A 13,933-nucleotide genomic window follows, 5' to 3' on the forward strand; every position below is an offset into this window, starting at 1 on the left:
TCAGCCGATGCCCTCCAGGCAACAATACCTCATATTTTGCCAACAAAATGTGCAAGTTTATGAAAAAAATGAAAAAAGTCTTAAACTCACGCTTCTCGTTTTAAAAACAAACTGAATGAATTATTAACGGTGCTAGCCTCAGGAGAAAGCTTGTTTTTAATTTGGTATCAAGTATCTATTTCATGTTGTATCTGAAAAAAAAGGCAAAATATGATATAGTCTTACCTAGAGGGTTTTAATGGTTTCACTGATCCACTGGCTGGGTTTCCTATGCCTGCCCCCGCCCCTAGAGGCGGAGTCTCCCAGCCCAGCCCCGCCCAGCCCTGGCCGTTCCCCCAAGCAGCCTGTACTGAAGCAGTGACTGCCCCCACACTCCCCTGCTGTGTCATATAAATGAAGCAATTAGACCCCAATCAGTTACTAACCTACCTGACTTGTGGGTCTCACTATTTTGGGTGGAGGAAGATGCAAAACGTATTTCTCTCCCGTTTAAATGGCTGTACTGAGACATTACTAATGGGGTTTCGGGCCAATTGACTTATATTGTAACACTTGAATGTATTTGTATTTGCTTGCGATTGTAAGTCGCCCTGGATAAGGGCGTCTGCTAAGAAATAAATAATAATAATAATAATAATAATAATTGCCTCATCAACGTTTTCCAGATTCAAACAGAATATGCATTGACTCTAAATGGTAAACTGCCTCCCTGAATAGCTTCAGATATTTATGACATCCTGCTTGCCCTTCTGAATGACCTGATCCGTAGCCAGTCACCCGCAGATATTTCTATTCAGTGGGGCTGCTGTTTCTGTTTTCTAACCTGGATGCAATTGACCCCAGGAACCACAAGCTGTGAGATATCGTAGGCTTATGTTTACAAACCGATTTTGAAAATACATGCCAGAGCGTGTGTTTCTTTCTTTCAAATGGCAGATTGTGAACTCTTCATTGTGAATGGCAATGCACTACAGACACGATTAATAGAATTGCTTAATTAGAGTTCGGATTTTGTACGGATTTACTGCGCGGCTGTCCCTTTTTTTTTTTTTTTTACAAAGCTCTCCCTTTTCTTTCTTTATCATCCGCTTCTCTCTTTCCTCTTGTCTTCTCTCCCTGCTGCTGAAAAGCGTTGAACTTCAATGTGCAAGCTAAGTGTTACCCTGTTCAATAGCCATCTCATTTATTCTAGCAAGAAATTCAATCGTAAAACCATAGCTCCAATGCTGCCTTTTAGCTGACAACATTCATTTAAGTTTGATTGCAGATTCCACTTATTCTACATAGCGTAGCAGGATTAATGAAATCTACATGCAATACAACCCCTACGCGTTGCAATAGGGTATATCTTTAATAGGATTCCTATACACTGCAGTATATATATATATATATATATATATATATATATATATATATATATATATATATATATTCAATATATCCCTGCTATAGCTGAACCTTGCAGCTTTTTCATGTAGTGCTGTCTTCATGGTATGCCTTCATCAAGTGCACATTCTTAACAGTAAAGCAATGCGCAAGGCCATATCAATGCAATTAGGATATAGGGATGTGCCAAAAACCGAAATACTGGAGGGCTAGATTTCTCTTGCTTGCTTGAGCGACTGGCTCTTAACCAAACTATATATATATATCCGTTTTTATATAGGGAAAGTCCATTTGGAAATGTCACTATTTTAACATGATAAAAAAAAATAGCTATTGCATGATTTCCACATATAAATCTATGAGTGCTTTTACAACATGTATCTGTTCAATGTAGTTTAAAGGCAGTGCAGGCTTTCCCCAGGGTACCACAGCTCTAAACTTACAAGAGGGAAATGTATGATAAGAGGCATTTTTGTAGCATGTCAGCATTGTGCAGTGTATAAGATAGGATATATCGTGAGTTCTTTTATATATATATATATATATATATATATATATATATATATATATATATATATATACTACAGGGTGCTGCTTCAATGACGTTGACCTTTGAGATACCTGAAGGCCATACAGGTGGATTGACTTTCAATTCTAAATCATCGATCCGATTCTTTCGAACCTAATGTGCCCCAGCCAAGTATCCCAAGGGAATGCAGTGTAATTTCAAGTTAGGGTTGTGAGGGAAGCTACAAACGTACAAATCCATTAGAAATTAAATGTTCATAGGGAAATGATTTCAACCATGACTTTTTTTTTTTTTTTTAGCACATCCCTCTCATCAGTGCTCTGCCTGGCTATACTGAAGAGTAAAAAAAAAAGAGAGATCAAGACTCGATAACTTTATAGCAAGAAAACCTCATGTTGTTTTTTTTTTCCAGCAGCTCCAGATGTATCCTGATCTGCTATGTCACAAGTGCATTTGAGAGGAGAATGTTGTGTCCAGAGGATTTAGTCCATCACAGTAAATGTTTTTTTTTTTTTTTTTACAGTTGAAGCAGGGAACATTAGGAAATATGTTAAGGAGTGTGCTGGTATGGTCTATGAACTAGAGTTTGTATATTTCACTTACTGAGGGCAAGAACATTGCAACTACAAAATCCACCCCCCCAACAAAAAGTGTATAATAAAATCTCAAAGGTATGTTTTTTGTTAGTTAACATCAAACATCAAAATAAAAAATAAAAAGTTATCTTGGACTAATTGTTATTTTTCTTTTAGACTTTTATCATACGAATGAGCATTTGAAATCATGGATGGTATTTGTGTTAGTGGGTAAGGTATGATAAGTCTTCAGTTGTGTTTAAAAGATCTGAACTTGTTAGTCTTAGGAACGAAATTCACGCAAATATGTGCTGAATAACCAGTGAGAAATTTGCTGGAACACAGGTCCAAGGAGTCTGCAACCTGAGACAGTGCTCATCAGACTTTGCAGCAGTTCCTCTCTGACTCTCTCTAAGCCTTGAGAGTATCTGTTGCCTCCTGTCTGGAGTCTTCTATCAAACCCAGAGCACCTTTTATTTTCCCACCCGCTGGACGAATAGGATTCCAAAGACCCTTTGTTCTCCAAGCTTCTGGATCTTTACATTAAAATCATAATCTTCTGCAAGATATTTGTCACGAGTCCCAAAACTGGATGGCACTTTACTACAAGGGCCTCTTCACTGACTAGCTTTGGAGGTAAACGTGGACGACATGTGCTGTCACAGTGCGTAGCGGGAGTGATCCACAGCAGTCCACAGACAACCCTAAACCTTAACAGTAACTGAGGGAGTGTGCTAGAATGGAGCGTCCCCACTATGGGTACAAAAGATTGGTCCAAATTTCATTGTTAAAGCATGTAATGCTGTTACCCTGATGGTACACAAAGAAGATTTCCTAGCATTTCCTGAATAAAAGTGGTTGTTTCTGTTGGTTGCACCATTTTAGCACAAACTGCCTCAGCTGAAGATAAAGAAATGCTCGTTGTTGTCAAAATTTGGACTCCACAGCCTGCAAAAACCCTTTTCTTACAGAATCAGGGCGATCACTCCTAAATTCACACTGCTTTGGGGGAAGGAGCCCAAGTCCTGAAATTCATTTTAAGACTAGTCTAAACGCATTGTGGTTTTTTGATGGGATAACCCCTTTTTCCTCCTACCCCACCCCACCCCCAGAGCTGCAGTGGCGCCAGCTTGGTGCACAATGATAGCTTTCCACAGCTAAGAACGAGGACTCACATGGTATCCCTATGGAGCAGCATTGTGGGGGAATAAAAAGCACAACAGAGAGTTACAGACACACAGGTTAGTATGAGACGTGGCTGGGTCAGGCCAAAAAGGGGCTACCAGAGGCCTGGCCCAGCATGCACTGCGGTAGAGGAGGGGGGGTGGTAGGTGGCATCTGGCAGACTCAGGAAAGTCTCAACAGTCCTGTCAAGCTTCAAGAGCTTGAAGATGAGATGCAAAGAACCCCCCACTCTGCCCCTCAGGTGCAGTCTTACAATCTAACTGCTAAATTGGGTCCCATGTACCCCCAAGTCTTTCTCCGAGCCATTTTTGCTGTCTGCCCTCTTAGAACTGTGGGTGATCTGAGCTTAGATGAACAACGGTTCCGCCAAACCGAACAGATCTTTTGAAAGATTTTATTAGCTAAATAAAATGACCTAGAACATAGAAAAAGCTGTGCTGTTCTTGGCTGGAAATTCTAATGAGGATAAGTGGTGTTCTACTGCACTAATAAACCCCTGACAAATTCACGCACACACACACAAGTTCTGCAGTTTGGGATCTGTTTGGTTTGACAGATGTGTTCTTGTACAGGCTTGAAGCTCGGCTGTTTCTCACTCCGTCCTGCTCAAAACTACCATTTGTTACCTCTGCTCAGTCTTTGTCCTGGCATACAGTTGGTGGGAGTGTTGGAAAAGGAGGATGAGGGGTGCCAAAAGCACAGAAAAAGCAGAGAGAGCACAGCAGGGGCAAACCAGGCAGGGACTATTTTCCTTTTTAATTTCTGGCACACAGTCCAGCTTCAGGGGTATTTGGGAGGCCCAGAGTCCTGAAATAGAATGCATGAAAAAACTACCACATCTCTCCAACCTGCCTGCTCACCATGGGCCAGACACCTCTAAAGGTCAAATTTACGTAGAGGAGACATATTCTAGCAAAGTGGTTAAATATATAGTTGACAGAACCAAATAGGGGAAAACGTTATAAAAGTAGGATGGCAAAAAATGAGTAGTTTCTAAAAAACTGAAAGTTTAAGAACAGTGGCACCTGGTTAAAATGCAGCAGTGCAAGAGTGAGAAGCACAATCATAAAAGGGGTAATAAACTTTTACTCCAGCGCACAACAGTGATGCAATCAAGACTGACAATCCAAGCCCAAGCCTAATGATTCAAATTTTCTTGACCAGCATAAATCTGGACATGGAGCACCAGGACTCGGACTTGCCTAAAAAAACATGGCAGGTGGAAGTTATTCAACCTTTTATGTACGATATAACTGTTATATACGGTTCTGTAGAAAGCAAAAAAAGGTGAAACAAATGTCTGAGATCTGTTCGGTTTGAGCTCAGAACACCACAAAGGAGAACCAGCCTTGTAACTGCCGAAACCACTGCTTGCCTTTCAAAACTGTGCGTTCATGTGAGGGACCACTGCTGTGTGAGCCTGACCTGGCTACTGGGGAGAGGTGGGGGGTGGGCGTGGGGTGCTGAGGGGGGCACAGGCTGGAAGACCATGCTGCTGCAGAAGCTCTCTTGGACTGATCGCTAACCCTGAGAGAGTGGAAGTTGGGCCCTACCTCTCGCAGACGCGCACCGTCCAGGCAGCGATGATCCAGGAGGAGATGCTGAACACCAGCAGCACGGTCCCGGGGCAGATGGTCATGAGGGTCTTCATGACGAAGCGCGTGTTGAAGTTGATCTTATTGAGCGCGCCGATGCTCCGTGACGAGGCGTCCGTGAAGAGCTTGCTGTGCAGCAGCATGACTCGCCCAATCAGGTAGAGGCGCATGAACATGGGGATGGAGAGAATAATGTCCACGTCAGCGTCCGCCACCGAGGGCGTGTAGGTGAAGGCCAGGCGCGCCGTCCACGTGAAAACGTACTGCCCCGGGATTGGGTGGATGGCGCACACCAGAAGCTCCAGAACGATGAAAAATATCCGCTCGTACGTCATGGCTATTCTCCAGTCGTCCGCCCCATTGTCCACCATGAAGAGCTAGGACACAAAGAAGAGGAGATATATTTTTTATACTGACAAACTACACATTTATTTTTCAAGCATCAAGGCAAGTTGGTTAGTCTTGAAAATGATCTCTTTTCGTGTAAATAAATAAGCCACTAGGGGGTGGTGCTGATACTCATCATTGTAATTGCCTTTAAGAAGTGGTTATCGGCAGTTATTAAATAAATCCATTCATTAATGTGTAACTTAGTTTCATGACCTTGGTATGGCAGTACGCCGCAGAAATGCCAGCGCCCCGGATGAGAGGGAAAATGAGCTTCCAAGCGGTTTTTAAAACACTCAATGTGAAAGTTAATTGCCATTGATTGGAACTCGTTTGTAAAGGCGACGGAAGGATAGCTGTTCTTGTGTTGAAAGCAATACATTAATGAATGGATTTATTTAATACCTGCTGATAAATACTTCTTAAAGGCAATTATGAGTATGAGTGCGAGTATCAGCACACCCCTAGTAGCCATGTGGCCACAATACTAATGAAAGGATTGCACTGTCGGGAGTCAACAAGGCAGCAGCATTTGTATGCTCAGCAACATCCTGTCCTTTAATGACTTTGTGAGGTTTGCTTTTGTATCTCGCTGCCAGTGATTATGTTTTTAGGGGGGCACAGTCTATTCAGAGACAAAAAAATCTGTTTGCTTTCGATGCTTTCCAGAGAAAACACTAGAGGAGTGTTTTAATCGACGAGTGCAGTGCTTTCCTATCCCCCTGAAGCTTTTAAGGAGTGTGAAACCGTGCAGGGACTCTGATCTCATAGCCCGACACACTGTCAGAGAAGGTCATGTTATTCACTGCAGCAAGTCATGGTTGACGTGATGGAAAGTCATCTAAGTCACATTTTAGCATTGGATTTGTGACAGCCCTTAAGTGGCACATCAGTTTTATTGCAATGCATTATTGGGATTGATTATCCAAAAACGCTCTACAGCGCTGGCCAAAGGCTTGGCATCACCCTATAGAATGAACTCATTTTGCTTCAGAAAGTCGAATGAAACCTGCTGAATAATGTTACGTTAACTTATTGAATTACATACCGCTTTGTAGTTTTCCAGAGTACTTAAAAATGTAACATTTTGAAATCCAACATGAAATACTGTACTACTATCATGGCTTCCGGTGGACTTTTGCGATATCATTTTGTTTCTTTGATTACATGATGTTAAATAAAAGATCCAAATTATGTTCATATAGAATCCAGAATCCTACAATTCTAGGCGATGCCAAACTTTTGGCCATAGCTGTACATGCGAAAGCAGAACCAGTTCTCAAGCCAAGCGCCATGGGTGAAGACCAGGTTGGACATTTGCACTACCCCACCCTGGCACAGTTCCAGTGCCCCAGATCCCCCTCCTCTACATTGATAACGATGGCATAGTCCTTACCTGGATCTCTCGAGTGTGGTACATTATAATGAGACCAAGCAATATAACAGTGGAAAGGCTGATAAGGCATTTCAGTGCAAATGAATATGAGGATTCCTGTGGGGAGAAAGAACAAGAGTTAGAGCTGAGGGAGAAGGGAGGCAATGCCAGCACAGAAGCTTGTGATCCTGCACTTTCCAATGAGACCGATCGTAGTCAGGATGGGCACCTTTTGAATACAGACTCAGATATTATGTGAATTCCAATGACGTAGCCATTTATTTATCATTGCATGATCAGCCCTATTCCCTTCCATTCTCATTTGACATCAAAGGGACCTACAATATATGAACGGAAAAATACTGTGAATGAGGTACTGCAGATTTTGAATTTATAGCAAAAAACGAAACTTTCAGTAAACAGGTGTCCTGCGTTTGACTGCAGTTCTCTTTTTTCACAGGACAGGACAGCACAGCACAGCTGCTCTTACTGCAGCCTGTAAAACACATACTGTTAATGCCTTAAAGACCCACATTTATCTTCTACACACCTCGCCTCTTGGGACCTGTTTCAGCTCTCATTTCCATTACGAGGAGCCTACTGTTCTCAGGCATGATAAAGTGGCACACAGGACGCCAGCCCTGAAGTGTGAACCCCAGTTATGTATCATCTTAAATCTGCAGCCCAGACAGTAATGGGGTGCACAGCAGTACATAGGGATGCTGGGGGAGACACATAAGAGGCTGTTTTTACACATACTAAGCCGTGTGCCTTTTGATGTGCTTGTATGCACTGTGTGCTGTATATTATTCCCAAGAAAACAAACCGTTTACAGCTGAAGTAAATCCCAAAACTTTTTACTGTCTTATCGTTTTGCAAAAAAAGAGACCTTGATAAACCTGGATTATGGTGTACCGCCAGGAGGTTAATTTGTTAATTTGTGCCAGTCTAATTAATTTGTGCCAGGGGTTAATTTGTGGGGTATTTTTGCCATCCTTACATTGTAGCAGAAAAGTAGATCCCCAACTTCAACAAAAATAAACTTAAAAGAAAGTTTTAAAAATGATATTTCGATCTGCTGGTGGGCAGGGGTTCACTTTTCAAAGTCCCAGTGCTAGTAAGGGCACCCAGGTCTGTGGCATGACCCGGACTGGCCCAGTTCTGGTCCTTAATGTTCAAAAATCAGAATCCAGTGGAAGAAACCAAACACGTTCCCCTCCAGAAAACAGCAACAACAGACCCCTCACCCCCCGTACATCTCCGGCTGTTTATTATTTGAGCAGCGCGGCCAGTAATTCATTTCTCATCTGGCTGTACAATTACAGCAACAGCGTTCGGTAGGCTGTGACATGTCCCAGACAAAGCTGTAATTGCCTTTGCAGTGTTCCAGCTGCAGAGATCCTAATGGGGGATGGAAAGTGTGTACATGGGCTGGTTGTTGGGCTGAGAATGTTATTATGAGGAGGCTATTAAATTAACCCTAAGCCTGGTCTCTTGTGTGGGGGTTGCAGCATCAAGCAGAACAAAATATCTCTTCTCTGTTCAAGTAACAAATAACTTGTTTTTAATGAACTGTCTGTGCATCATCGCCGTTCTATTTATATACAACAGTACAGGCGATTTATTAGGGGTTTGGCAAAACGTCACATTTTGAAGGGCGAATCTGTCTTCATCTGACAAACAATACGCAGGGATTGCGTTGTAGTGAAAGGGGCAATATTGGGATTGGTATTGAGCTACAGCTGCGATGCACCAAATTAAGATGTGTACACTAATGGAAAAATAATTCTCTCATGAGCGAATACTTACAGTATTTAAAAGCAGCAGCTGTGTATGTGAAAACATACAAAGTGAGCAAGTGATACTTTACAGTGCATATATTGTAGGCGGGCCGATGGTTAATATTTTCATTGTACTTACAGGGTGTCAGGTTCTGCAGACTCTTTCAAGTAGCACAATGTGAAGAATTAAAACTATCACAGATGGTAAGGTGGGAGCCATCGATTCATTTGCTGTTAACTGAAACTAGACATTAGACTGCATCAGTAAATAAAGTCCGGTATTGTTTTGAAATGTAATGCATTCACTGGTGGTGCTCTTCATGAGACCAATGCCCTTCCATTGACATTTTATTAGATGAATGCAAGCCGTAATCACACAAGATCAGCTGAACGCAGACTTACAAGAACCTTATCAAGAACAGTATATTCAGCCTTTTTTTTTTTTTGCAAAACCAATTTAAGGATGTACTATAGAATATTGATTTCTAAAGATAAAACATGCATTTTTAATAAGGATTGTGGTTAATCAGTTCAGGAGTTTGACAGGTATATTGAATTCAACGATTACATGCAGATTTGCACATTGAAATTCCAATAACAAAATACATAGTGATATTGCTAGGTTTCTTCATAAGAAAAGATTCATTTGAATACAATAATACTTTGAAGAGCCTCAAGGACAAAAGGAACATTTATTTAAGAACAGCCTTTTACTGTTTTTTGAAACAATGACATATTGCATTAAATAGAAACATTTTAAGAAATTGCTCGGTCAGAATTGCCCTAACAACATCTTATTATCTGTTTGTTTTTTTTTTAACAATGAGCAAATAACAAAATCAATGTACCTCTGATGGACGTCCTCCTATCAGTACTGCAATGATAGTGATCAGTGAGATAGGATATAGTCAAGGCCATAGCCAGCTATGACGCACGAGGCATGTGCCTCGGTTAAAATCATACTAATCATTATTTATTTAGCCCCTTGTACACGTTGCTTTGCCGCAGATAAAAATGCATTTCATTCCTTTTTGCATTTGAAGTAAGTGGGAGACTTGAAGGTTTATTTCAGACAGTGAGTGATTGACACTGCTAGTTGTGGGGTTGTGTCGAGTTCATAGGGCTGCGGTTTGCAAGATGACTCGCAGCCAATCACATTAATAGAAGTCTAATGCATATTCATGAGTATAAATTAAAACACAGCCAAACAGCCAATCAAATCGACTGGTCAGCCGAAAAACCCGAGCTGCAAGCCTCATTGGTTATGATGTGCTCTCTCTGTCTTGTCAACCCGCTTAAGCTAATTTTATTGCTGAATGTGATATTATACTTAATATCACACAAATGCAAGCACTCTTGTCTTCTCGGTATTTGGATAATGATATCACTGAACCCTCATAAAAAGCAGCAATGCACACACTGTTTGACACGCAATGTATCCCTGCATTTACAGACTCTACAGAGCCCTTACCTTGGTGTAAACCCCCCAGGAAAGTTCCGTCTCGGTCACCATGACGACGATCCCAAACATCCCGAAGATCAAAGCGTAGTCGCTGAGCCGTTTGCGCTTCTCGAACAGCGCCCTGCGGTGGCCCAGCTTTTGCCCGATGTCCTTGTTCTTCTTCTGCGGCGCGCCCCCTCCGTCGCGGGACAGGCTGTCACTGGACACCTTGCCGGGGTCCTCGCCATTGCCCTTGGAGACCACCACCTCCAGGCCGGAGCTGTGTAGCGTCTGCAGGGGCTGCGTCTCCGAGTCCAGCTCGGCGAGGTTGCGCCGTGACGAGCCCAGGCTGCCCAGGGGTCTCACCACGCCCCCATTGTACTTGCAGCTGTTCATGGCTATCTCGGGGAATGGGTTACTACTGTCGCAGACGGAGGGCTTGGATCCAGCATGGCTTAGCTTCTTGGGCTCAGCATTTACCTGCAACAGGAATCTGGATTAAAATGATATGCAATAATGATGAAACAGAGAAATGGATTAAATAAAACTGGAGCAAAAAAGGGGTGGCGGAGATTTTAAACTGATTTTACAGTAAAATGTGGGATGAAATAAGAATAAAGGGAACTTCTTCTCAAGCTGAAGCTGCAACATCAAAATTCAGATTGACATGTTGGAGATATCTGTGGATGCGTTCAATTGATCCCAACAGAAGCAGATCTAAATACTGCCACTTTTTTAGACCATACTTTATACTAACAACATATGCAATACGAGACTCAATTGCGAATGCAGGGACGGCAAAACAGTGCTTGCTTGTGTGCAATTCTGTGCATCAGCTCAGAAGAAGTGCACTTACACAAAACAAGCAGGATGTTTTCTTGCTTGGTCTCAGCTTTGTGAAGTGCGAAACTCATAAAGGTAATACTAAAGGCAGCAGCTGCTGGAATGGAAAGAAGCCTTCATTTCCTTGCCTGCTGAAACACTCGCTTTATCTTTTAACAGATCAACAACACACGTGCTGCTGGAATTATCAGCCGAGACAGAACCAACCTTAACCCTCATAGATCACAGTAGTGATTTAGGAGAATGGGGAAGTAGATGCATGGGTGACGGAATTTCATTAATTTTCTATTTAAATTTCCTTTGATGCCATTAGAGCGTCCCCGTTTATTTAGGGTTGTGGGCGTCAAGTCGTTTTATGTAAGAACTGAAAAAGCAAGGAGCAGGAAAAATGTGGAAGTAGTTGCACATTTGCCTCACCACATTTCAAACATAATCCACCTAGCGTTGTCCAAAATGAGCAGGGCAGGCAGACAGAAGACTGAACAGTAGTAAAGGATGACGATAACCACAGTGCAGGTATGCAACAGAGAATGATACAGATATACATGCATACCATACAGCAAAAGATTTCACAGCACAGTAGTTCTTTATACCATTACAGGAAAACAGTTCCATTCGATCTGAAGCAACAGCTATTACTATTACTGATCAAATGAGCTGCACTGTTTGGACTAGCACCAGGTGTTACGTCATCAGAACACAGTGCAGGCAACATCATGAAATCAAACCAGCCCCATGGCTGTTAGCCCCTGCACCAGTTTCACTTTTAACACTGCACCACCACCACCACACCTCACTACAGGTAACAAGCAAGCTCTGATTTGAAGGCAATTCCGCAGCTACCTGCTATATTAACCCCACCCCCCCCCGTGATTGAATTCAACGCTTATAACAGGCTAAGCCTGTCCTCCTGCCAGCCGCTGCTTTGATTCTGAATGAAACGCTGCATCTAACTGCCAAGAGCAAAACCCCTTGCTCAAACTGAAAAGCCACGGTGCAGAACAGTTTGTTTAGATGAAGCACTGCAGCACGGTTGGTTGTCTGATAGTTTGCTAGACTGCAGCATGCCTTAACGTACAGAAACTTCATAATAAACTTACTGTGATGGCAGCTCCGGCCAGCATTTATCCTGATCGAGAGAGAGGAGATAGGAAGGGCATCCGGCTCCCAATTCTTTGAACCCCAAAAGCAGGAGAGAAGAGCGCAGAAAGGCTACCGGTAGGATCACTAAGGGGCAACCAAAGCTGAGCACAAGCTTTCTTCCCACCTCTTTTCGTAAAGACCCCCACCCCCCCCCCACACACAGAAAATGCCAGGATCTTTAAAGAGCTGAAGGTTTGACTTGGCTTCTGCTTGTGGTTCTCCCTCCCAAGTAAATCTTTTTTTTTTCTGAATAAACCTTGTGTCTGCCGCCTGCAGCAGACTGCACTAACAGAGAGAGAGAGAGAGAGAGAGAGCGAGAGAGAGAGAGCGAGAGAGAGAGAGCGAGAGCGTGAGAGAGAGACCCTGAAGGCAGAGAAACAGGCAGCCACTGCAGAGAGAGCTGCAAGCTGTACCACTTTGTCACACTGCAGCGACGCTGCCAGCTTCTAGGGGCAGCCCATACAGCTCAGGAGTCCAGCAGCCAAAAAAACCCCAACTATATCAGCGATGGGAGAACATATAAAGAATAATATATAAAGAGCAAATATTAAAACGTAGCAGCGAACGACTCTCGAGTCTCAAACAGTATGCTGTTCATTTTCAACAGGCCTACCCAGAATGAATCTGCAGCCCTGCTCTCGTATACCTGTTCTTATACTGTGCATCACACACACTGCACGCTGCACCCGAGAGAAAAAAAAGAAGACTTTATTATGAGATAAAAGGACATTGATTTCACCAAATAGAAAACTGGGAACCTCCTGTGCAGTCGAGGAAACACAGCATTTTAAAGAAATTAAAATTGTTCGAAATACAAGAGCAGTCCTATGTCAAGTGTAGAAAAATACAAAATACATGGAATTAATTTTGTGAGGCACTGTTGTTGTATGCATGAAAAATATGATAAATGCATATATATATATAGAGAGAGAGAGAGTGAGAGAGAGAGAGAGGTTTGAAAGACGGTACAACTGCAGTGTACAAAAATGAAAAATAAATGTTTTTTTGGGATGTTCACAAAATGTTTAAATGACCATTTTTTTTTGTTTTGGGACGTTTCTGACAAAAGCCCTTCTTCAGCTGTGTAGAAAGCAAAGTAAACGCAATAAACGTGTTATTTTTCAACAATTTGTCTTTCTACACAAAGAATGGCTTTTGTCAGAAACGTCCTGAAATCAATGATTTTGTAATCGCTTAAACCTTTTGTGTACATCCAAAAGAACATACATTTCATACATAGACAATAAAGCCTAGATCTCTTTCAGATTTTTGATTAAGTGAACAATGGGAATTAACATTGTGTTCATATTTGTGTTGTAAACTAGCCAAATCCACAGTTAGAAATTGTACATGGACATATTAAACCATGCTACTTATAGATATATTCTGAAGCATAATCTGCTGTTGTATAATTACCTATTTTTCATTCTTTTTAATTATGGCTGCAGGCCAAGGGTGAAATAGTTTCATTAATGGTGTTATTGTCACAGGCTATTTTTGCAGTTGTATTTTTAGTTAGTTACTTGATAATGAATCGTTTTAATGTTATAGTTGTCATATTTTACGTGATGCTCAACATTGGTGGTTCGTTTACAGTTTTAATTTGTGTGAATCTGCTTCTAAGCTAACTGCAGTGGCTCTGATAATGTGGTGTACTGTTTTCAATGTGTTTTAAAAGGATTATTTGAAGCAT

At 42.0% G+C, this 13,933-nt stretch overlaps 1 protein-coding gene across 6 annotated transcripts in view; it reads right to left on the reverse strand.

Moving 5' to 3' along the window:
- Window positions 1–13,933, reverse strand: part of LOC117966353 (small conductance calcium-activated potassium channel protein 2-like) — a 38,835-nt gene that overhangs the window by 15,729 nt on the left and 9,173 nt on the right. For 5 of the 6 annotated variants that reach the window (XR_009319832.1, XR_009319833.1, XM_059014149.1 and 2 more), the window contains exons 2-4: window positions 10,285–10,734; window positions 7,054–7,149; window positions 5,229–5,647 (exon numbers count right to left, since the gene is read on the reverse strand). Coding sequence is in view for 4 of the 6 variants with exons in the window: in XM_059014149.1 (XP_058870132.1) it covers window positions 5,229–5,647; window positions 7,054–7,149; window positions 10,285–10,734 (965 nt within the window). In the remaining 2 variants the exon portion in view is untranslated. Of the gene's footprint in view, window positions 1–5,228; window positions 5,648–7,053; window positions 7,150–10,284; window positions 10,735–12,197; window positions 12,302–13,933 lie in introns of those variants that run through there. The other variant, XM_059014151.1, reaches the window with a different exon arrangement.

Source organism: Acipenser ruthenus, chromosome 47 (assembly GCF_902713425.1).
Source record: "Acipenser ruthenus chromosome 47, fAciRut3.2 maternal haplotype, whole genome shotgun sequence".
Lineage (NCBI taxonomy): Eukaryota > Metazoa > Chordata > Actinopteri > Acipenseriformes > Acipenseridae > Acipenser > Acipenser ruthenus.